The 25,369-nt window shown below is 28.6% G+C and overlaps 4 protein-coding genes across 10 annotated transcripts; 1 reads left to right on the forward strand and 3 right to left on the reverse strand.

Moving 5' to 3' along the window:
* Nucleotides 1-204: 204 nt before the first annotated feature.
* On the forward strand, nt 205-3,096 carry Coq3 (ubiquinone biosynthesis protein COQ3, mitochondrial). Of its 5 annotated transcripts, none has more exons than XM_087416159.1 (6): nt 205-518; nt 588-691; nt 1,157-1,304; nt 1,521-2,001; nt 2,447-2,627; nt 2,793-3,096. In XM_087416159.1, the coding sequence occupies exons 3-6, from the start codon at nt 1,243-1,245 to the stop codon at nt 2,918-2,920; spliced, it is 852 nt and encodes a 283-aa protein (XP_087272285.1). In that variant the 5' UTR covers nt 205-518; nt 588-691; nt 1,157-1,242; the 3' UTR covers nt 2,921-3,096. The 5 variants fall into 5 exon arrangements, with proteins under 5 accessions (XP_087272285.1, XP_011056600.1, XP_087272283.1 ...); XM_011058298.2 differs by having other exon boundaries at nt 1,218-1,304; XM_087416157.1 differs by having other exon boundaries at nt 205-691.
* A 1,845-nt stretch (nt 3,097-4,941) lies between these two features.
* On the reverse strand, nt 4,942-11,219 carry cathD (cathepsin D). The gene is made up of 8 exons (XM_011058299.2): nt 10,950-11,219; nt 8,664-8,914; nt 7,570-7,688; nt 7,077-7,276; nt 6,869-6,991; nt 6,648-6,792; nt 6,424-6,516; nt 4,942-6,349 (listed from the first exon to the last, which is right to left on the reverse strand). Exons 1-8 carry the CDS (start codon nt 11,009-11,011, stop codon nt 6,197-6,199), a joined length of 1,146 nt encoding a protein of 381 aa, XP_011056601.1. The 5' UTR covers nt 11,012-11,219; the 3' UTR covers nt 4,942-6,196.
* A 671-nt stretch (nt 11,220-11,890) lies between these two features.
* Pen (karyopherin subunit alpha) lies at nt 11,891-16,864 on the reverse strand. Of its 3 annotated transcripts, none has more exons than XM_011058300.2 (8): nt 16,601-16,864; nt 15,946-16,068; nt 14,919-15,238; nt 14,565-14,820; nt 13,514-13,652; nt 13,076-13,434; nt 12,650-12,982; nt 11,891-12,268 (listed from the first exon to the last, which is right to left on the reverse strand). In XM_011058300.2, exons 2-8 carry the CDS (start codon nt 16,009-16,011, stop codon nt 12,167-12,169), a joined length of 1,575 nt encoding a protein of 524 aa, XP_011056602.1. In that variant the 5' UTR covers nt 16,012-16,068; nt 16,601-16,864; the 3' UTR covers nt 11,891-12,166. The 3 variants fall into 3 exon arrangements, with proteins under 3 accessions (XP_011056602.1, XP_087272282.1, XP_011056604.1); XM_087416156.1 differs by lacking the exon at nt 16,601-16,864 and adding an exon at nt 16,191-16,373; XM_011058302.2 differs by lacking the exon at nt 16,601-16,864 and adding an exon at nt 16,157-16,373.
* Nucleotides 16,865-18,382: 1,518 nt separating this feature from the next.
* Nucleotides 18,383-24,500, reverse strand: Ocrl (Oculocerebrorenal syndrome of Lowe). Its single transcript, XM_087416092.1, has 19 exons — nt 24,356-24,500; nt 24,145-24,265; nt 23,751-23,931; nt 23,277-23,411; nt 23,074-23,186; nt 22,845-22,987; nt 22,549-22,722; nt 22,254-22,416; nt 21,449-21,627; nt 20,811-21,032; nt 20,569-20,704; nt 20,264-20,443; nt 20,083-20,179; nt 19,852-19,989; nt 19,663-19,760; nt 19,392-19,569; nt 18,934-19,061; nt 18,739-18,850; nt 18,383-18,634 (listed from the first exon to the last, which is right to left on the reverse strand). The coding sequence occupies exons 2-19, from the start codon at nt 24,208-24,210 to the stop codon at nt 18,474-18,476; spliced, it is 2,604 nt and encodes an 867-aa protein (XP_087272218.1). The 5' UTR covers nt 24,211-24,265; nt 24,356-24,500; the 3' UTR covers nt 18,383-18,473.
* Between the last annotated feature and the right edge of the window lie 869 nt (nt 24,501-25,369).

Below are 25,369 nucleotides of genomic sequence, written 5' to 3' on the forward strand. Positions count from 1 at the left end.
GAACTATTAGCATTACATACAAAATGTGTATCTTCTCTTTTGTGTATCCTTCTTTCCTCTTCCTCGTGCAAGGTTATAAATCCATGACCGATTCCACATGAGTTTACAACTTTTTATGTTTTTCACACATAGTAAGAGGAAAGCAATATTTCATTGCAGAGCAGTATTTTATTTGCTTCGAAATGTTGAGTTTAAATTTCGTGCACTACTGTAGTGAGAAACATTAAAAACTCATGGTCATTATAGAGCATGAAAACGTGATGTACATCCTGCATCACCTGCATGCCAGCAACGTCCACTGGCATCGCAGTATTTCGTGGCTATGACAGATTTCCTAACCTCAATTATCAATAATTCTCAATAATAGATCAATAATAGATAATCTCAGCAATAATTAATAGTCTTTAATTAATATCTCGGTTCGCGAGGCAAAGCGACACTTTTCTTAGCCAGATTCGTTCGTTTTAGATAAAAACACGCCGAATAAGCTTAATTTCATCAATTTCTAAAGTGATGAGGTTAAAGTAGACAATTTCAGATTTTTACCAAATATTTGCTACAAATTTTTATCAACAAAAAAATTACAGATGTGACAAAATATATAACGTTGTGGGCAAAAAATGAAGTTTATCAATAAAACATGGTAGATTGATGACAGACTTAACTTCTTATTTGCTACGTAATTTAACAGGTATCACTACTCTGCCACTTTCTGTTGTGTTATGACCGATCGCAGTGTTAGATTATGTTAGAAGTTCAGAATGTCAGTAAAACATAATTGAGCTTAATACTTTGACTACCAAATTGATTTCGGTATTGAGTTTAATTCTCCAGCATCATTCTGAAATTTTCGATAGTTTACACTATGAGCTATTGAGAGAAATAGCATATATTTTTTATATCTAATATATTACAGTATCTTGCGTAATTTCTATTGTTTTTTTAATGTATCAAATCCCGAGTAAAATTATTTTTAATTAAGTTAATAAAATCATGATAAGTAGTTAATGGAGTTTAATGTTCGTATAAAATATCAAATTACGTTTTTATTCTTTTGTTGAGATAACTTTATTTCATTTCTCTATCTTTTTTTATGTGTCATATCCAATTATTTCAATTTCTTAAGAAAATTAAACAAAAAAATGATATTTTTCAGATATATCTCGCTGTATTTTTATTATTTGTTGGTTATAATTCTTGATATAATTTACTGTTAGGCTATAAATACAATTGTGATCAAACATGATGACTTGGAACGTTCTTAAATGTACTTTTGGATCGTCAAGAAGTATTTTACGAAACAGGTGTGGTATCTAATTATTCTGAAGAAAACAAAATCTAAAAAAGTTCAAAATATATTGTTAAAAATCTTTATAAATTTAAAATATGAAAAATTTTTTTTAATAATATATTACAAGAATTTTCCATTAAGGGAATATCAATGTCTTATTTACCTTAGGTTATATAAGTATATAAAAATATTTACATATAAGAAAATAAGGATTGATTACTCATTGCAGATTATCGGAATGTGTTTATAAAATCATCAAACCAATGTCGACAGTGGATCCTAAGGATATTGAACATCACTCTGTTTTAAAAAATGACTGGTGGAGTGAGAACAGTCAGATGACTGATCTTCATTTATATGCTGCGTTTAGAATAAAGTTTGTGAGGAATGGATTGGCAAATGCCGGAGTCCAAATGCAGAATGCAGTTCTTCCATTGGAAGGAGTCAAGATTGCGGATGTTGGTTGTGGTGGAGGTATATTGACTGAGCGTTTAGCTAGAATAGGAGCACAAATAACCGGAATAGATGCATCAGCAGATTTAATAAATGTTGCAAAAGAGCATGCAAAATTGGATCCTAATATATTAGAGAGAGTGAACTATATTCAAACAACTGTGGAAGATTTCTCTCAAAAGGAGAGAGAATCGTATGATGCTGTTGTGGCGTCTGAGGTCTTAGAGCATGTAGCGGATGTGCAACTATTTTTAAAGGTATATGGGATATCCTAGAAATAAGTAAACAAACTTTGGAATCATATTCCACTGTCCTTAAGGATAAAAGAAGGTGATATAAATATAGATCTAGAAACTTTCCTTTTTTTTTTTAAGATATAAACACTGTATTTATCTCAAAAGTTTACATGAACAGATATCACATGAAGTAAATTTTGTGATAGAGCAAGTAATGGCAGCTTATCGACTATCGTAGATAGAAACTAAAATTTCTATCTAAACGTTGCAAAGTTAAAATGTTTCAAAAAGAAAGAATTTCCAGATCTTTGTATGACATTTTTTTATCCTTAAGGACAGTAGAATATAATACTAAAGTTTGGCCATCTATTTATGTAAATCTATTTCTGAAACACCCTGTATATTATGATAGATTATAAAAATTATTGAATATAAACATAAAATATTTTATGAATATTCTTTACAGAAATGTGTGGAAATTTTGAAACCTGGAGGGTCGATTTTTATAACAACAGAAAATAGAACTATAGCATCTTGGTTGCTCGTTATTGTAGCAGCAGAATACATTTTCAAAAAAGTACCTCTTGGTACTCATGTATGGAATAAATTTATCACACCACACGAAATTCAACATATATTGGATGATTGTAAGTTTTATCTCCGCTATTATCTAATGAAAATTATCAAAACATTACCAAAAAGATATTTTATTTTATAAAGATATCTGTATGATTAAAATTTAAAATTTTATAAATAATTACCAAGTAAGCACTTTTACATTGTGTCATAATTGTTTAAACTTTTTTTAAAAGATGGATGCAGAACGAGATTAATTCATGGCTTTAAAATTAACCCATTGTTAAAACAGTGGTCTTGGTCGTCATGTACAGCAACTTTTTATGGCCTTCATGCAATCAAACAAAAAGAAACTAGCATATAGTTTTCGTAACATGCAATTTTTTTGTTATTAAATACAGAATTATGTATTTTTATTATTTATCGACTATAATATAATTGATACTATGTATGTGCTAATAGAATAAATGTCAAACATGCCTTTAGGATGCTCGGCACTTATCTTGTCAGCAAAAAATTAAATATTGTTTAAAAATTAAATATTATATTGATTTTGTTTTATTTGAATATTGTAATTTTTATGCTGAGCGTTTACCTGCAGTCTACATCAAACTTTCAACAGCAAAAGGATTGAAACATATTAATATTTTTATATATTTTTTACATAACCTATTCAATCTTCATATTTCGCGCTCTAGAAAATACTTATCAATGGCTACATTTAGCAAAGGAAACTAATCAGTTAGCGCTTAATAATTCTTTAATATGATTGGTTCCTACACTTAGATCCAGCGAAGAATTAAAGGCAAGAACTAATCATATTGAAGAATCATTAAGCGCTAGAAACCGATTAGTTTTCTCTGCTGAACGCAGCCAATTCTAATGGTCATGTGGTTTATAGTACTAATTTTAGAAATATATGAGATAAACAACACAAAAGCACAGTACGCGTCTGACGTATTGTGTCCTTGTTATAATCACAAGTTAGTAGATCTACCATAAAGTAAGTATTTATACGTAATCCATTTCAAATTTTCGATAAAAATATACTCATTTTGTGTAAAAACAAATATTCGAAAATTATAAATCATTGATTTATTATATTTTGCAGAAATAAATTCAAATTTTATGTTATTCTTTCTTTCTTTGTTTCCGCTTATCTTCATTTTATTTAACCCAATATGTACTGTAAAATATGATGTACGATTTGCTTTTTATATATCGTTAGTATTCAATTCAAATTTATAAAATTTCAAAATTTAAATTTAAACATCTTCTAAATTTGTGTTACGCATTGTAGATTCATCTGTATTTTATATGCAAATATATAAAATCTGAAAAATTTCTCATTTCTCATAATTACAAATTTTAGTCATTAAAACATTTTTACTAGGGAAATGTTAATGTAAGATAATGAAAGAGTAAAATTTATGAAGTATATTCCATATTTATATTGCGTAAGATGATATTTGTTATGTTACATCATATGATATCTACTTTATATTATAGATACAGTTACATTACGCATGTGCTAAAATAGCTATATTAAAGGTAGAAATAAAAATTTTTCTGTTTTTCTAATTCGGTAAATTTTTCATTCACGAATATATGTTAATATATATATGTGTGTGTGTGTGTGTGTGTGTGTGTGTGTGTGTGTATAAACATACATAAATATGCATAAACATTCGTAAACATATGTAATTATATATGACATGTCCATATATATCTTTCTTTTTTTTTAAATACTATATAGTATAATAAAAATGATAATAATAATAATGCTTTTGAGACTTCCATGGATATTTTCTTCAAAGATTACGACCAGGTTTACGGATTATCGCTATGTCATTGCTAATGCCAGGCGGGCATTAGTAATGAATAAAGATACGGCGATAACCCGTAACCTTCTGATATCTTTGATAATAATGGAAAAACAATAAAAATCATTACAAGGATAATTTTCGCATTGTTTGTTTTAGAAAAATCAGTTTGGAGAAATATAAAAGAATTGCTTATTATAATTATATATAAAATTACACTATTAATTATATATTTATTATATATATAATTATGTATATAATTATATACATTAATTATATATATAATTATGTATAATTTTGTATATAATTATATATAAGCAATTGTTTTACATTTTTTGAAACTTGATTTTTTAAAAAACTTTTTGACTCTAGCCCACTCCATCTGCTTACAGGAGGCATTGCCAGACATCCTATATAAAGAATTCTAGAAAAGATATAGATTTTCTTAGTATTTCTAAAGTATTCCAAAAATGTAAAACTTTTTAAAAAATCCATCATTTCATCTTTTTTTGCCGAGGAAATTATTAAATATAAATAAAATACTGAAAAAAATATAAAAACATTTTATAATTTTTTTCCATGGGGTGAAAATTTGCAAATGGGAGGCGTGAAAATTCTGAAACCAAATGGATCGATTTTTATAACAATAATTAATAAAATTCTTGTATCGTTGCTCTCCATTACTATAGCAGTCGAGTATATTTTCAAAATTATTCCTCTTGGTACTTATAGTGAAATAAATTTATCGCTCCGTGAAGTTCAACATATGTTGGATAGTTGAAAGTTTTAATTGTCATTAGAAAAACATCATCAAAAAGCATTTTGTTACATAAAAATAATACTATTATTACACATGAGAAAGCGATGATTACTATACAAATTTTCCTATGCTATCAATTTTCTTTTTTTTTTTATAGATGGCTGTGAAACAAAATTAATTTGTGACTTAAACCCTAACTCATAGATAACAAGACAATGGTCTTGGTTATCATCTACTTCCGTGTTTTACGCATTCAAATAGAATTATATATAATTTCATGCAATCAAATAGAAAAATTTAGCATACCTAGTTACTCTTCGAAAAGTACAACTTTCTCGTTATAGGATGCAAAAAATAACATATTAGTTCGTTTATTAATTATAATTATAAATAATGTTATCAATTCCTTTTACGGCATGCCACTTAGAATAAAGTGTATCATATTTAAGCAGAAAGTGCATAATATATATAATGATACTTGGATAAAATTGAAAGATAATATATCACACACATACACGCGCGCGCGCGCGCGCACACACGCACGCACGCACGCACGCACGCACGCACGCACACACACACACACACACACACACACACACACAATGTATCACCTTAATCTTTTTTAGCATAATTTCTGTCAAAGAGAATCAAATGCACTCATTTGATTCACTTTAACGAAAGTTATGCTCAGAAATGTAAAGGTGATGCACTTTTAAACAGTATTGTAAAATTACTGTACAGTATATCAAAAGAATATATATTTTATTGTAATGAACTTAATTGTATTTAACATATATTTTGATAATATATATTATAATAATATAGTTTTATGAAAAAAAAGAATATGCTATATTTAGAAACGATATCTATTTCTTATTTTGTTAAATATCACGCATAATATAACGTAGACAATTGTCTAACAACATATCGCATGGAACCCAGATAAAAAGGCAATAAGGAAACAGTATTCTAAGAAAATTTTAGTTAATTATTCGCGAAGTTGTCATTTAAATCTTCTCTAGCATCTAACGGCAACTTCATGAGAGGCAATAAACATTTACTTTGAAATAGCGAATCCTACTCGGTCGTTTTCCATATCAAACTCTGTATAATATCGACCAATAAATACATCACCCAAAATCCATAATGATTGAGGCAAATCCATACCCATGAAGCCACTCATACATATTGTTTTACCAAATTGTTTAATCTAGGAAAAATTAAATATTGCGTGATTTCTATTCTAAAATAATTTAAATCATTATATGAGCCATTTATATTTACCTTAAGGACATAATCTTCACCAATAAGAGTGAAATTCTTATTACCTAGCGTGAAACTGATAGAGGGCATACTAGAAATCTGGTTACAATTCACCTTTAAATAATTAATATTAATTATTCATATTGGTAATCAATTAATTTATTATAAATTAATTCTTATTTCTGTATATACAATTTATCTCGATATTATTGCAAATTACTATTGTGCGAAAGTCAGTTACTTACCATTGCTTCCCCACCAATAGAAGTAGCTCCAATCATTTCGTTAATATCTTTGATTTCTGACGTTGGTCCAGCTATTAGGGAAGTGCCTGTATCGGCAATAGCTTGGCAGCCTTCCTTGCAGAAAGCGTGATCTTTCACTTGAACCCTATAATATCATAGCGTTAACAATTTGCTGACAAAATATGATCCGTGATTGTATGATATTTAATTTAATCGTATACCCATCCATCTTAAATTGCCAGTATCCTTTGCGAGTAACAGGAATATACGTGAATTCGCCTTCGTAATGATCGGGGTCGGAGCCACCCAATATCATTTCACCACCCTCTGCAGCTGAGGAATCGCTGTATAGATTTCATACTTTTTATATTGTAATGTGGAAAAACTATTTGAATGAAAAAAACACATGATGCATGAAAAAATTTTTACCGATTTAAATAGAAACTAAAAACAGCTTGCGACACCAAGTTTTGTTTGACCATATTATAGAAGACGGGAGTCACTCCATCGACGGATATCGTGGAGTAACCCATCCCCAAGATACCATCGAATTTCGCAGCAACAAAGGCTATTCCTGGTTCTGATATCGCTTCCGCGAATGTTTGATGCTGAACAGCAAGGCCAGCAACCTATAAAAGGAGCGATATTATTAATAAAATATTGTGCTTTACTTTGGAAAACAAAACAGGTAAATCTTTGGATGAGCTACAGTCTCATAACAAAAATGATTATACAGGGAGATATTTATATTTTATATCGTCATATTCACAATCAGAAGACAAAAATACATAACAAATAAATAGTCATTCCTTTTTTTACAAGAATGTAGCTCATCTGAAGGTTCACCCAATAACAACGTTTTTAAGAAATTTTAGATTACAACTTAGTTGGAATTAGATTAAATTGCCAAATAATGACTCACAGTCACTACATCTTCAGATAAAAACCCAGATAAGCTGCCAGAACCATAACGAATGGCGAATATAGTACCATTTTTTTTATATGTAGTGGATTTTTCGCTAGTATATTTATTATGTAATACTGCAAAAAATAGTAAATAAAATTGTTTCAATTATCGAAGAGTTCAGAAATAATTTCTTTACTCATTTAAATGTATAATTAACAGCAATTTAAATCATTGAACATATTTATATTTTATGCTTTAATACGAGCTATCTTATGTCGAAGGTTATCGATATTTTAAGAATAAGCGTGATAAATTACATAAATAAGACTGTAAATAATTATAGAGCGTAATTCCACAATATTTGGTTTATCAATGATTTTAATTTTTGAAACTGCCACTTTAAAGATTTCAAGAATTTATTTCAAATATGAATAGATAGAACACAATCTACAGCACTATTTCTATTCTATCAATAAGAAATAAAGCCCACAACGATGGATAGTTGTATTTTTAGTGCTTAAATAATTCGATATGAATTGATATACTATGTATTAAATTCTGCCAAATTACACGCCGAATTGATTTTGCAGTCTTGAAATGATATCGACAGAACTACCATAGTAACATGACAAATTAAATTGCCTAGCAATTTAATAATTTGATGCTCACAGGCATCTTAGAAAGATCTTAACGATAAATATATTAAAACCTATAAATAATTTACTGAGATTAAAATCTTTAGTACATAAGTTGACACCGAATTATGTAAACACTAAAGATCCAACTTCAACAATAACTGTTGCCGTTATGAGCTTAATTTTCTATTGATTGTTTATTCACATGTACGGCTCAATAAGATTCTTATTATTTGTTTTTATTCCACATTTTTATTTTTGATATTAATATTAAAGAAAAAAAAGCACTCGAGATTATTTCAATGTTTGGAATGATATTATTAATTATAAATATATTAGGTGCGCAACTAAGTTCTCGCTGTTATTTTGATGGCATTTTCATCAAAATAACAGCGAGAACTTAGTTGCGCACCTAATATATGTATATCAATAATGAAACATCAAAGTAGTGACACTGTGATACTGTGTACTTACAGCAAGCAATGTTCGTAATGTGGCATTTCTTGGATGGTACCCAGAGGTTGGAGGAACCAGTATCAAAAATTACTTTAAAATTCTGTGGTGGGGTCCCAATTGAGATAACACCATAGTATTGAGCATCCAAATAATTAGATAGAGGTTCTGGTGTGTAGTTGTCAGTAGTTGTAAACGTACGAACTTGTGTCAGGTCAGTGCCAACCTCTTTCAAAGCTTTTCGAATGGAATCTGTCTTGTGTAACGGAATTCTTAAAGCAACATAAAGAAGTTTCATTATACTGTATGAATATATTTATCACTGTATGAATATATATATCAGAGAAGATATTTATACATAAGAAATATATATGTACATATACATATATATACATATGTATAGAAATATTTCCACTGATGCAAGCAGCACTAATTTAAAGAACAATGAGTCATATAAGTTTAACCTTTGTTCTAGAAGCTTTCTTATACATGTATAAAGTAAAACAGAATTGCATGTGTAATGCAAATTAAAAAAAATCTATTTCTTTAATTGTGAATCTGATAATCAGTCTGAATCTTTCTTATTCATCATATCATGATTCATGCATATTTGAAAGTACTATATAATTTATAGTCCAGATCTTTTTAAATAAATCTTAATAGTGTGAACATTCATTAACTGTACAATTTTATACAAAAACAGTTACTTTGAATGAGCTAATTATATGTTACTTAAAATTACACGATAAACAAATGATAAATAAGCAGTAGTGATGGGCTAAATGATTATTTTTTGTAAGCAAGTACAGTTATAATTTTATTATTACTTCAAAAGAACCAGTTATGTAAATAATTTTCGATCATGAACAATTTTATGGTTACTACTCATAATATCCTATATCCTAGTCACATTTTTTGGATTTTTTTCATTATTTAAGTCAATTAAGAAATCTATTTTGAAATATTTCATTATTTAAAACATGTTTGCCTAAACAAATAAATATAAAGTGTTAAATTTTATATGCAAAAATTGATATTAATATAATTATTAATAAATAGCTCAAATTTATTTTCATTGTGTAAGGTCATATTTGAATATTTCAATTGAAAAATATTAATATGTAATAATCATAAAGAAAAAGAGAGAAAAGTCATTTTTTAAATTCCATTTTTATTGTAATATAATTAAATTAAGAAATATATAAACAAAATATATGATAATATTTCATTTATATCAATTAAGAATAAGAGCTTTTGAGAGCTAGTGCTGAATGTTGCAATTAAGGTTTATTGTATATAACAACTGAATAAACCAAGATTTTCAGTTCTCTTGATTTGGATCTTCTTCAGCAAATACATTAATGATAGAAAAGAAATTGTGCGAATAATGAACAAATATTCTTTTTTTATCACTAATAAAGAAGATTCAAGGATTAAAATGTCTTTATTTATTCAGTTGTTACATTATCTAAAACATTATATAAAACTTGATTGCAATAACATCTGGCTTTCAAAAGTTTTTTATTCTTAATTGATTTAATTCATTAAAGTCTATAGAATTTATTATTTCATTTATAAATTTGATAATTTAAACAATTTTCTTTTTTAAAATTTTAAATTTATTACTTTTGTTTACTTATAAAATTTAAGACTTGATATAAATAATTATTTAGTTTGTTAACCATATTATTTTTCAAATTTGATGACTGTTAACTTAGTAACAGATAACGAAATAACTTCCATCACTAATAATCAGGAATTTGCTCGCTGCTATCTATGGGTCTGTTTTTGTAACTGAACTAATGTACACTTTCAAAACTTAACATGATAGGTAAACATATGTATTAACAAAAGCGAGAAAAAAGATTCTATTGTTGTTTGGTGCAAGAATAAAAAACAGATCTTATATTTGGCCATGTTCCAAAATTTATTGCCAGTACTGAAAATCTATAGTGCACATAACGTAAGCTATAAATTTTCAATACTGACAGTACATTCTGGAACAAAGATTTTGTTTAAGAATCAAAATAAAATTGAAATAGTCTAGATGTAAACTGCTCTCTTACTCGCTAATCTCATTTAAGTCGTCGGAAAGGACAAGAAAAACAAGAAATATATAAGAAATCTTCAAAATAATCATCTCTTTGTCCGCTTGCTTTACTCCGATAGGAAGAGATATGATTCTTCAAAATTATCAGTTAATATTGTTTATTATAAACGCACGTATCTGCACGACTTCTAATCGATTTATCGTGCGGATACGTGTGTTGAGTATGAATCCGCGATGTTTAATCTACGCGTACTCACCTTTGAAATTCTGCTTCAATCAGCACAGCAAGTGCTGCAATTGCAATGAAGAAACGTAACATGTTTTCTGAATTTCCTCGGAGATTGTAAGAATCGAGATTTTTAGAGACGCTGTAATTTCTTATAAATTAGAACTACACAAACAAGGACTCAATTATTGCTACTCTTGGTTCTTGTCAGTTCTTGTTGATCTGTGTTGAAGGACTCATCAGTCATCCAACGTTCTCACCGATCACTAATGCCGCTTAATGACGAACGGCGGCATCGGCGGCGCTATATATACCATAGACGTATAAAATACATAAGACGGAATTTAAACTCCGCGGGGGGAGGGGAGTAGCCTTACTGTAAGAAATTGACCAATTATAGTCGTAGACGAGAAGAATAATTGACTATGATTCGTTCATTCTTTATGGTTCAAGACTTAAAAACCTATTGTAGATCTGGGCTAAAGGAACTCTAATTTCTCTCTGTCCGAACTCTTATTAGAGGAACATTAGCTACAAGTGGGATTTTACATCGCTAATTACTGGAGGCAGTAGTTTCCACCGAAGGTTTAATCCGGATCAGAATGTAAGAACCAACCAATTATAGTCGAGTATTCCCCTGTTATAGTCGAACGACAGGGGAATGCTCGATTGTAGTTGGTTGGTTCTTACATTCTGATACGGATTAAACCCTCGGTGGAAACTAAGCCAGAGATTTGTATATTTTGCAAATCGCATTTGGAGAAATATTATGTTCCAAAATCCATCAAAATGAAAAGTATTAACTTCACCCTAGACACATCTCCATTCAAATCTGTTGTTTTAGCGAAAAAAAATTACTTAAAATTGATAGATATCAAGCGACAGATATCAATTTTAATCATATGATCCTTTTCATCATTGAAACAACTGATTTAAATGGCTTGAAAGTGTATTAAAAAATATGAAACTCAATTATCAAAAATGAAATTATTTTATTCAATACAACTTTATTCTTACATACATATAAAAAATGAGATTGTCTAAAAATAGAACAAGATTCGTGTTGCTAAAACTTTTCTTTTTTATTTTTTGTCACGCACATATTACTGAAATTTGATTGATTGACTTAAGCATTCTGATTTTTATTGTAAAGTTATCGTATAAATTAATAATAGTCCCATATCATTAAATTCTTTAATTTATAACATTAATTTATAACATTTCAATCCGAATTCAAAGTTCCCTTCATCAAAAATCAAATTTACTTGTCGATGAATCCGCCGTCATATTAAATTCAATCTGTCCTTCACAGTTTTCTTGAACTTCAGAAGTAAGAGTTTCTTCTACATCCTAGAAAAACAATTTTTTTTATTTGTTAGTCAAAGAATACGAACAATCTCATTGAATTAATGATATAATTAATACTATTAAATTTAATACAGTTAAAGAGAGATCCAGGCTGAAATAATACTTTTTGCAATAAGTTCTTTAGATTGTAATGTGCTAGTAGCAGCAAAAATCTAATTTAAAATGCACACAGATATATTATTACAACATTTAACTTTGATCATAATTAATGCTTTTCTTATTTAGTTGATTAATACAGACAAATTATAATTTTATTTATAATACATATTTTACTTATTTAGATAAAACTGTTTATCAAAAAACAGAACTTTTCTATGTTTCTAGATTATTTTCAATTTATAAACATAAAATAAATGTACAAACCTTTTGTGAAAAAAACGCATCGATTATAGCCATAGATTTTTGATAAACTTGCTCATTCTGATGATGTTGAAGAGCTTCTATTTTATCTAATCCTCCAGCTTCTTCTATCAGAATAGCAAGTTTTTCCACTTGTCCTATTTTCTCTGCTGCATGCAAAATATTAGTTAGACCATCTAATACAACAATAACAATATTCCAATCCTTCGATTCCAATAAATTACAAAAAGGTGGTAATACACCCACTCCCACTAATTGGGATAAATGTTGGATTGTTCCTCCTGTTGTCAAGTTAGTTATAGCCCATGCAGCTTCTTTTTGTGATTTATAGTCCCCCTTAAAAAATGGATAAATTGTCTACAAAATTCTTTACACAAATATTTAAAACAAGTCCGATTGATTTTGTCGTGTATGCGCAAACACACTTACAAACTGCAGTACTTCTATCAATGGTGATAAAAGACCAGCATCTATCACATTTTGGATTTGATTCGTATTACCAGCCATAATATTACTAATTGCCCAAGCAGCTTCCTTTACAATATTGACGCGATGATACCGCAACAAAGCACCAAGATGTGACAATCCTCCCGCAAGAATTACAGCATCCGTTTGAGCATCGTCACCTGTTACTATATTTCCAACTGTACGCAATGCTGGAGTAAGAATCATTCCTTCCTGCAAAGTCAACATCTGTACGAGTCTCGGTATAATGCCAGTTTCTAATACTGCTTGTATCTTGTCGTTGGATCCATCAGTAAGATAAGAAAGTGCCCAACAAGTATCAGCTAGAACAAACAGCAATGTAAGTATCTCAAATTCAGAGTTAATTATATAATATATAAAATAACAATATAAACATCTTACCAAGTACATCTCGATCTGTATAACTAAGCAGGCGATTAAATATTGGTAGAACAGGTCTAATCAATTCAAAGGGTGGAGGTGGATTCTTATTTCGACATAAATTAGATAAAGTCCATACAACGTTCCGCAAGAATGTTATCTGCACATTTCATTAGTATCGGAAAATATTAAAATGTTATCTACTTGTTCAAATCTTATGTGATATATATATATATATATATATATATATATATATATATTAGGTGTTGGAATTAATTCGTAGCGTTTTTAATGAAAGAATGTTATTTATTTCACATGAGCATTAAAAAATACATTAATGAAAGTACTTCCCATCACTTGTAAAACGCTACGAATTAATTCCAACACCTAATATATATATATATATATACATACACATATGTGTGTACATGCTATCTAATTATTATAAGATTAAATTATTTCTCTATTAGATAATTTATTCTTAGAATAATTAGTGTTTAATATGATTGAATACTGACATTAACTATTTAATCACTGTTTTACTATAAAAAATGTACAAATCTTAGGCTCTGCACGTAAATATTAAATATTAAAAAAATAACATTAGGAATAAAGATTAAATGTAAAGCCCTAAACATGATGCGAAGGTAACAGCGATAGCGATAGAAATAGTAATAGCGACAGGAACAGAGGAATCCAACATACGGAAATGCATATATCAATGCATATGTCAATGCACATATCCTATTTTTATCGCTGTTGCCTTCGCATTGTGTTTAGGCCTTAACATATCTTATATCTTACTTGTATTCATTGTATGTTACATTTAAATCTATTTCTAATTTTATTTTTCTAATATTTAATATTTATTTCTATTTGTAATATTTTATTTCATTTTACTTCTTTAAATCCCTAATATTTAATACTCTTGCTCCTAATATTTCTTTCATTATGCGCAGGGCTTAACATTTGTACATTTCTGAATTAATAAAATTTTTGAATATTAATATCGACAATATGAAAGCAAACAAAACAAATGTAATCAAAAGATGTCAAATGCGACGTCACTTACTGAAGTATCAGGTTTAATTAAATCCAGCAAAAGAGGCAGAGCATCATGTCCAAGAACAAGATCACGTGCATATGGTCCATCTCCAGCTATATTTCCTAAGGCCCACACTGCTTGTTCCGCAACGACGGGTGATGTAGATTTAAGTAGGTTCACTAATTTTGGTATTGCTCCATATTTTATAACATTTTGTGTTTGTAAAGATGTACCAGAGGCTATGTTAGTTAATACCCATGCTACTTCAAATTGCAAAGCAACGCTAAATAGAAATAAATAAATTATATCTTGTTTCTTAAATATATGAAGAAATAATTTATTTAAATCAATAAATCACTTTCATAGTGTTCATATACATACTTATAATCGTTATCTAAGAGCGCAATGCAACGTGGTACTATACCACCTTCTATTATATCATTTATAGGAGGATTTTTTTCTCGACTTAATAATTTTCTGCAAGTCTGAATTGCCGACAATTGTAACGTCTCATCTGATGAGTTTATATGATTTACAATTTCATCTATAGAAAGAGTAGGAGTGGGTGAGACAGTGGCTTTATTCGATAAATCTGACAGTTCTTGATTTGATGTATCAAGATTACGTCGTTTTGATAATTGATCATCCTTCTTGGCTTTACGTAGCTCCACTGATAATGCATTCCTTCTTATTCGAGCTTCCTAAGGGAGATACACATATACTAAAGGAATGTTTGTAAACGTTTATACAGTAGATTGTAATTTGTAGTTTGATCATATCAGAGCAAATTTTAATAGCAAAACATTAACGTATTATTTTAAAATTATACATATAAATTGTACAATGTATAAAATTTAAAATAATATACAAATAGTCTTATGTCTCTCTTGATGTCATATAATTTGTTTGAAAATGTTTTGAATGAATCTTATACACCCCATACAGCATGAATAATTAATTCCGGCAGTATTGCAGCAACATTGCAATATACCAATAATAGTACAATAAGGTCACAAATGTAACAACATTAAGTTTTTGTGTCATATAAGTAATTGAAATAATCCAATTTTTTATATATAATTATATAAGAAAAGCTAAGTGAATAGATGCTTTATAATGATTGTATAAATTTATATATAAAACTACAAATCATATATATAAACATGTATAAAATATGTAAAAAATTTATATTTCCAAATATAGAAAATTTTTTCTAAAAGAGTTAAAAACAGATTGATTTTCGCTAATTATTATTAAAAATAAACACAATTAAAATACATAATCAAATGTTTCGACCTTGAATATGGATATCAGTGAGTGTATGTACTTATATTGCTAGAGTCAGATAAAAAAATTTCTTTAATATATAGCGGTTGTTAAATTAGAAAATAATTTTAATTACACTTACTTCATGTTTGTTATTAAATTTAAAATTTGCTTTGCGTCCATGACTGTTATCCTCTCGAGAAGGCATTGTTCTTTAATGTACTTAATACTTTTTATATTGCTTGATCTATCTCAATCTAGATCCCTGCGTAAATGTTTAATAAAAGATTCAAATTAAAAATATATTAGTAATAATAACGATTAATTAGAATATACTGAGAAATAATTTATACAATTAGATCAAGTCTGATAGAATGCATCTATAACCTTATCAAAATTCACATGTACTTATTCAAAGAAAATTTGAGTGACATTGTAATGTAATTAACGTATGAAAATAAATTGTGATAAACATAGCTAATTTTAAATTAATTTTTCATGATTACACGCGAATACTGAGAAATAAGCTATTTTCATGATTAATCGCGAATCTAATAGTACATATATATATATATATATATATATATATATATATATGTGTGTGTGCGTCTACAGTTTACCTCATCAAAATTCATAATTCATATATTCGAAGAAAATTTGAGTGACTATGATTAACGTATGAAAACATGATTGTTGCTATTTTTAGTTTACTTTTCACAACGGTTAGATGAAAATAAGTATTAGATATCTATATAGGTAATTGTATATAAATTATAATAAATTAATTTCGATCGTACCTTTACAAATTAGACGGCGCGATAATTATCTCTTCAAATTGCAAATTTTCCTGCATATGCCTGTGTTACTCGTCTTTGTCGAAGAATTCAAATAACTTATCGTAACTGTTAAAACTAAAAAAGAAAGAAAGAAAGAGTCTTGTTTACAATTATCCAATAAGAATTGTTGAAAAATTGAAAATAGATCAAGCTACAACGTTCAACGTTTAACCGCTCTACAAGTGTCCACAAGCAAGAATGATGGTCTTTCTATTTCTACAATAAGCTAATTATCTTTAAGGAGCGTTTATATTGGCCGTATTCATATGCCATAATTCGTACGAATTGACTAATCACAGTCGAGTATTCCCCTCTTATAATCGAATGAGAGGGGAATTTGCGACTGTGATTGGCCAATTCTTACAGATTATGGTACATAGCTAAGCAAATTCAAAATTTTGTTCAAATGACTACTTTTGTAATTCAGAAGCTTCTAGAATTTAATTCCTTCTACAATAATATACTGCGTTTATCATTAGGCACCTTAAGGTTATCATCTGTCTCTCTTTTTTCCCCGAATACCGTCCTCTTATCCTTGGAAAAATTCCGCTGAAATTTTACAAAAATTTTGATAAAAGTGAGTTTTTCAACAAAAATATTGAATAATCATCAAAATTGAACTAAAATTCCTTCACAAGTTTTTTGAAAATATTAATAAAATTTGCTAAAATTTCTTTGAAATTTCGGTGAAGTGATTTTTTTTTCAGCCAAATTAATGAATTACAGAAATTTTTCTGAAAATTTTTCTAAAAATTTATTGAAATTTGTCTAAAATTCTTCTTAAATATTTTCATATAATTTTTTTTCAGCAAAAAACTTTGAAAAATGAATCGTTAAATTTAAAACAAAATTGTTCCAAAAATTGCTGAAAATTTGTTGAAATTTTCCTGAAATTTGATTTAAATTTCGTCGAAAATTTTATATTTCTTTAAAAATATTTTGAATATTCTTTAACATTTCGTTGAAAATATTGCAAAATTATTACGAATATGCAAAAATTAGTTTTACTTTATTTTTTACATATAAATGGTTTTAATATGCGTGAGAAGACAATATATTATAGTATTAAGTATATTTCCATTAGCACATTACAGTTATATTTAATATTATTTTTTCTATAGGTGTTCCATCTTTTTCACATCTTTGATTAGACATGTTAAAACTTTAACTATATCGAAAAAAAACTTTACGATTAATATCTCGGTTCACGAGGCAGAGTGACGCTTTCTTTTGCCAAATTTGTTCATTTCGTGCAAAAGCCCAAATGAGCCTAATTTCGCCAAAATCAGAACTGATTGTACTAAACAGAACAATTATTTCAGTCATTTTATCATAATCAAATGAATTGAAAAGAAATAGAAGAAAACAATATCAAGTATAAGATTTCATCATTACTTATTATTATTTTTTAAAGCGATAAGTTTTTTTCAAATGACATATATATAAGTAACAAATTTATTTATTTAAACTATATATTTAATTTAGTTAAAGTGTATATTACTACGAAAATTAACTTAAGTTTTATCAATTAAGTAATTTCTAATAATCGCAATTCGCACGCATTAAATATTTTTTAAAAATAATGAAATTAATATATTCAAGTAAAATTTTATTAACTAAGATAGATTCTTATTTATATCTTACATAGTTTTCAATATTGTGCTTTAATTATGAATAAAAAAGCACATGTCCCATTTGTGATATTATAAAAAACATAAAAATAATTGCAATATATAATACTAATTTCTTTTTTTCTCTAATTGATTTTATTTTTTCGTTTTAAAGCTATAAATACGAAATTTGTAGTGCAGCTAGTATTCCTTTAAATCGCTTACTATCGACCTAATATAAAATCGCTTTGATCATTGACTAAGAAATGATAAACAAATGCAGCTTTCTTTTTATCGAAAGTAATTTGAGTCGCACGACTTCTCTGATGGCGATCGTCTCTGCTTCTAGGTGGATACCTTAAAAATATTGATCCAAACAGCGTCGCTGCACACACAAATAATATTTTTAAAATATTTTTGTCAATGCTCTTTATGTGGTAGAGAAATAATAAATTAAGAGCAAGATAGAAATGAATATAATAAATTTACCAAGTGTCTTAGCATCTAGTTCGTTATCCTGTGTATGATTTAATAATTCTTGCAAGAATGAACTGATATAGAGAAAGACAGTTCTTCTAGTCTCTGGTAACTGCATTATAATCTATAAATGAATAAAATAATATGATAATCTGAATTCATATAAGAAAACATTACATTACAGTAAAATGCTAATTTCTGATTTACTTGTTTGCATTGTAAATAATTAGTTGCTGCTGATAGGCAAACATTATGTAGATTATACGGTATCAATGGTTCAGCAGTAGATTCTAAAAGCAGTAGTAATGCCTCTGCTACCGAATGTACACCACCAGCTATGCGAAGAAATTATTGTCAAGGAATGATAATATATCCATGTGTATGTATATATATATATATATATATATATATATATATATATATATATATATATGGGTGTGTGTTTGCATGCGTGTATATGTGTATACATAGGTATATTATAGGTGTCCCATAAAATTAAATCATCTTTCACAACACTCTTTACAACTAGTATATAATAATAGCAGGTTAAAACTGCACTTTTCACATTTCACAATCACTTACATCTACGTTGATTCAATTGTAGATCGGGTTTTATTTGTGTGTGTATTAATGTTATTATGTATTTTGAAATATTAAAAGGATACGCATTGGATCTTGACTCCATTCATCTAACCAATCTCGAATAGCTATTATCTCACTATGAAGACCTGGTGTTTCAAAAAGTCCTGGAGTTTTAAGACCATGTCGATATAATCTATCCACTAAATGCCATATTTCTTTTGGAACTGAATATGGTTCTTGTGAGAGATTTTTATTATTCTCCTGTATTTTTAAACAAGCAATTTTTAAGTGCAGATTAGATTACGGAGAAATACTTTCGCAATAAAATTATATTTGTCAATTTTTTATATTCACCAATTCGACTAATCGTCCAATAGGAATTTCTCTAATTGGAACTGAAACATGAACCAATGCTTCCATTGAAGAGCCAAAACAACTTCTCTCATAAGTGCCTGAAATTATTAATTTACATAATTATTTCCAAATTAAAAAACTAACTAATAAATGCTCTATTATACATTGTTATTATTATGTGCAATATACCTGTTATAGTAATGAAAATATCTTTGCCTCCCTCGAGATGCAATACTAAAATATCATATAACTTGTCTTCACCAGAATTCAATTTGCACGCAGTTTTTTTGTCTACATATACCTCCAGTTTAATGTCGCACTTTTCACCTGACATAATAAGGAAAGGAAACACATAATGGAAAATATATTAGTGTGGAGACAGATATTGAACAAATATATATGAAAAATATAAATTTATACCTGGTTTTATAAAGCCTGTATATGGTTCTATATGCAACCAATCCTTGCAGTAGTTTGTATCGTCTAACTTTTTTATAAATTCAAATTGCACTGGTACCTAATTTAAAAATATAAAGAATAAAAGTAGATTGTAAAGAATAAAAGTAGTGTGTGCATCCCCTCCTTTTTTCTTGATACGTACCTGGCCTGTATTAGCGATAATAAGTTCTTTACTGCTAGATTCGAGAAATCTCAAAACGTCAAAAATAATATCTGTGGTATCAACCATTACTTGAGGTAAGAATTCATTTTCTAATTTATCAAGTTTTTTCATAACTTCCTCGTGAATTTTACGATACTTAGCCGTATCTATAATACGTATCTGTTTTGGAAAATTAATACAAGCTATATAATAATATAAGACACTTTTTTCAAGTGAATATGTAATAAATAAAAAGAAACAAGAAATCCATATTTGCACATCTATTATTTACTTAACATACTTACTTGAGAATCAAAACTTGCACTAACTGGCTTGTGGTCGGATATCTTTAGTTCCGGATGACTTTTATAGTAAATTGATTTAATCATATCTCCTTTCCATAGTACTCGATCACACCAAGCTGGAGCTCTGCATTTCTCGCTATACATCATTAGACATAAAAAAGAATGATATAAAAATATTAGATTGAAATTTATTTAATAAATGTAAACTGCGTTTTAGAAATGTAATATAATTTTTAGGATACCTTGAATCCCAGTTGTCGGTACCTGGATCATATTTATATGTGGGTTTAAAATCAATCTCTGCTTCCTGAAATCCTTGAAACACACGTCCTGCTTTGCGTTGGTGTCCAAGTTGATCCAATGCTAAGACGGGACTATAGATGCCTTCTGAAATGTACTGCTTAGCTGTTGCAGCATCCATTTCCGTTATCCGATAATTTAAATCTCCCAACCAATAAATCTGGCTATACACATACACATATGCTCATATATGTATACACATACTTATATTGCTTCCTTGCTTCACTATGATACAACTCAAAAAATTAATAGCGAATTCGGTTGAACACTAGTTTGCACTAATGCATGTTAAAGCTATTGTATATTGATTTAATCCGTATACAAAATGTAAATATTTAAAATTATAAAATACAGATTTTACTTAACAGTACAATAAAGCGAGCAGCCGTATCTCGAGCGCGCGTTTAGATTTGATAGTAGGTTGGACTTATTTAATTTTTAATAATTAATTTCTTGTTAACTATTGCAAAAATTATAAAATGATTAGGACTTTTTGATTCGACAGTTTAGTTTGCTCTATTTGCATACAAGCGCTATATATAATTAGGGAATATTCCATATAATATCATAGAAAACTTACTCGTGATCCTTGAAACTTTTAGGTGGTACATATTTCGTAAAAGATAATCTCGCACAAATATCAGCATAATCCTGGTTGCGTCGCTCAAATTCTTCACAATGTGCAGCTAAATGAGCATTAACAAAGCAAACAGCCGTATTGTGAATACAACAACTGACTGCAACACCACCTTTATTGCCCTATAAGAATTTGCAATTATATTTGCAATATTTAACCTTTGAAACACAATGTTTTTATGTATTTATGTATTTTATGTATTTATGTACCTTTTAAAAAATGAAAAAGTATATTGCACTCTGATTTCTTTACAACTTCATATTAAGTAATTCAGTGATTCAGTTATGAATCGAATCTGAAGTAAAAATTTTTGAACGCGAGTATGACATGGCAGCGCATGATCTATCAAGGATCCAGATTCAATCCCAGTAGGATTCAAAATTTATATTTATGCTCGTGTCTCCTCTCGGAAAAGGCCGGCAACCTCCCGAGGATGCACATAGAAATACCTCTCGCAAAATCTGCCGTTCGAAACCGGCATTAAAACTGTAGTTTCCATATGCTTGTGGCAATTAAAAAATCAGCGTGCGCACAACAAGCATATGAGAGAGGTGTAACACAGGCCAGAGGCCTAACGTGAGAAGTAAAAATTCTAAATTTTACAATTGTTTACTCAAGATGGTTTAAAGTCCGATAAATTTTTGATTTGTATAATATATTAGTAATTTGAGTCGCGAATTTTGGAACGTCATGTATAATATCTTGATATATGTATAATTATAAAATATTTTGTGTATTAGAAACTTACCAACTTTCCCATAATTCCCGTTCCTACTGTGTCAGTACACACATTTTCGATGAATGGTACATGAGCTTCAAGCGCATATACTAACAACATCATACCCACTAATCTAACAAGAGCTATTTGTGTATAATTCCCTTCTGGATGAAGTGAATTAACTATAACTTGTCTATAATAAAATTTTTTTATGTAATTATAAATAATTTTTCATTATGATTAATTATTTAAAAAAGTTATTTGAGATAGGTAAAATGGATACACTATTTTACTTTTTCAAAGTTGATACAAATGACATATATACCTCCATTCTTCTTCTCTAGGAGTTTCATGAAATAGAAATGCTTCTTTGCTCAAATCTAATTCCTGGAATCCGATAGCATATATATCTGGTGGCATTTCGTCCGTGCTCAACCATTCATTTAATTTAATGTTATTTGGAGGTTGTCCATTTACATTCCACGTGCAAGTAAGTATACTGTAATTATTGATACTAATCATGTTACGTGTATGATCATCATATGCACAAAAATACATTTTTAAACTGAATTGAAACAAATGATTTGGGATATATAATCATAATAATGTGAAACAACAAACCGAAATGTTTTACTATATGTGTAATCATCTTCTTTACAGGCCATCTGATATCGTACCACTGATTCTCTTGCAGCTACTGGGGATCTACCCGAGGCAATGCTTTGTCGTGGTATTGCTAAATCATGACTCTCAAGATTGAGCAACTATAAAAAATAAATTTTTACTAAAACATGTTCCATCATTCCTATTTTAAATTTCTATAATATTAAGTAGTATTATACTAACTTACAGAATCAGCAGTATCCTGCATATCTTTGCCACCAGTAGCCAAATTTCTCCTATTCCTTGTTAGCTTTTCAATCCATAAAAATTCCTCTGCAGGGCTTTTAGCTGTTTGATATACTAAAATCACAATTATTCTGTTGATAGGTAAATGTTGACAAATAAATGTCTTCTACATGAAAATTATATGTTAGATAAGTATGCACATACTTTCTATAGCTCGAAATATTTGTGATACTAAGGAACTGGTAGATTCTCCAAGTTTCATTTCAAATATCAGGCGAAGTTTTCTTGATGTAATATTCATGTATATATCAAGGCCATCCTGTGTTTCTCCATTAGTATCTTTAATTAAAAAAATATTAAATAATTTTTTCCTTTTTCTAGAAAATTTAATTTTTTTTAGTTGTATTACTTTTAAAGCAAAGAAGCAATGCAGTTCTTAAATTAATTGAATTACTTAATAATTATTGAAATTATTAATTTTTATACAATATTTCAGCCACTATAATGACACTGAAAAAGTATCATATTTTGAAACAAGAATATGCATTATAATAAATACAATATAAATTATAATAAATCTCAAAGGGAAGATTTTTAAAATAGGACCTTCTCATAACTCCTAAAAAGATTAATATATCAGTATAGAATTAGTACGTAATACATAGAAGCTCGAGATACCTATACTACATTTGAAATCCTGATCAATAGGTAATATTCCTTCCAAGGTCAGATCACTGTACACTTGCGGTGGTGTTTTTGAAGTTAAAAAAATTGCTAAAGCATGGGTTGTACCTTTATAAACAAGAGCAATATATCTTGAAGATTGTATCCATCCTTGTATTAATGACGCTTCTGTGGTCTAATGTTATACAGTTAAGATATGTAAAATAATATTATATACTTATATTTGTAAAAATATAATTGTAACTCATAATAGTAATATCGAATCACGATAAAGTAATCTTTAACCAAATAATACGTGATTAAAAGTAAAGCTGCTATTCAATAGTAAATTGTTATTGATCGCAATGATACAATATATCCATTATTTATTAAGTTTAAGAAAGGATACAGTCAAAACAGTCTCGCCTGACACGAACTTGGATTGCACTATTGCTAATGATTCAGATGCCGACATCTCGTTTGATCTCTTAGTTCTCACATACAAATAATTGGTTAAAATTTATTATTATCTGAAATATTGTACTTGTGTGATTTACTTTATATGTCATAATAGATCGGAAATAAAGAAAATAAACAAAGCTTCTTTCAACAATTCGCACCTTACAAAAATCTCAAGTAAACAAGAAACTGGAGATTAGTGGATTAGACAGGTTATGATTTATGTCCAGTATTGCCAACCCATTGTTATATCTTCACCCTAAATTGAATTTGAAATTCCCCCAGATAAGGAATGTTGATTCTCATTTGAATGCTTCTTGAGTATCATGTCATTCTTGTTTTATGTTTGATAAACAACAACAGAGAGAAACTTGAGAGAGGTTCATTGAAACATATAATACTACTGGAACAAGCGCTAGCTTTAGTTTGGCGATCTGAGCGTTTCAAGTGGTATCTTTATTCTTTTCTAATTGTGCAATTACAGCTGAATACAGATTAGAAAAGAATATCACTTGGAACGCTCTCTCTCGGATCACTCTTAACAAAACATTGGGTCGCGCTTGTTCATTATCGCTGAAATGTTATACGAAAAAACAATAATACTCCGAAAATTACCTTTTATTCCTTTTTACGATTTTCTTCAAAAACGAAACATCTATATCTTATACATCTTTGAAAGACTTTTTTTCTTAGTTTTTTTTATCGATTTCCTGCACGCTCCTGAAATTTGATCATTTAAATTTAGAATACCATTTATATACATGTACACATACCACACACACACACACACACACACACACACACGCGCGCATATAGGTATATGTTGCCTATAATATCGGTATATTTGAAATCGTTGAAAACAAATATACGGCAATTATGTATTACCTGAAGCATTATAGATTTGCTGAGATATATGCTTAGTTCTTAGAAAGTTTATCAAATAATTCCAGCTTCTGCTTCATTTTCTTTCTTTTATCAACGCTTTTCCGTATGTATTAATTATTAATTTTTATTTATTTGTAAGTAACAAATTAATATGTCATGTCAACAATTTGATCGATGATAGAAAATGTTACATTTAATTATTTTATGTTGTTATATCGATTCTCTTAAGTTATGAGCAGGAATATTTTTATATATTGGTTTTTTTCGTCCCTCTTCCTTCCTCTCTCTTT

Source organism: Acromyrmex echinatior, chromosome 19 (assembly GCF_024713525.1).
Source record: "Acromyrmex echinatior isolate Ae372 chromosome 19, ASM2471352v2, whole genome shotgun sequence".
NCBI classification, from domain to species: domain Eukaryota; kingdom Metazoa; phylum Arthropoda; class Insecta; order Hymenoptera; family Formicidae; genus Acromyrmex; species Acromyrmex echinatior.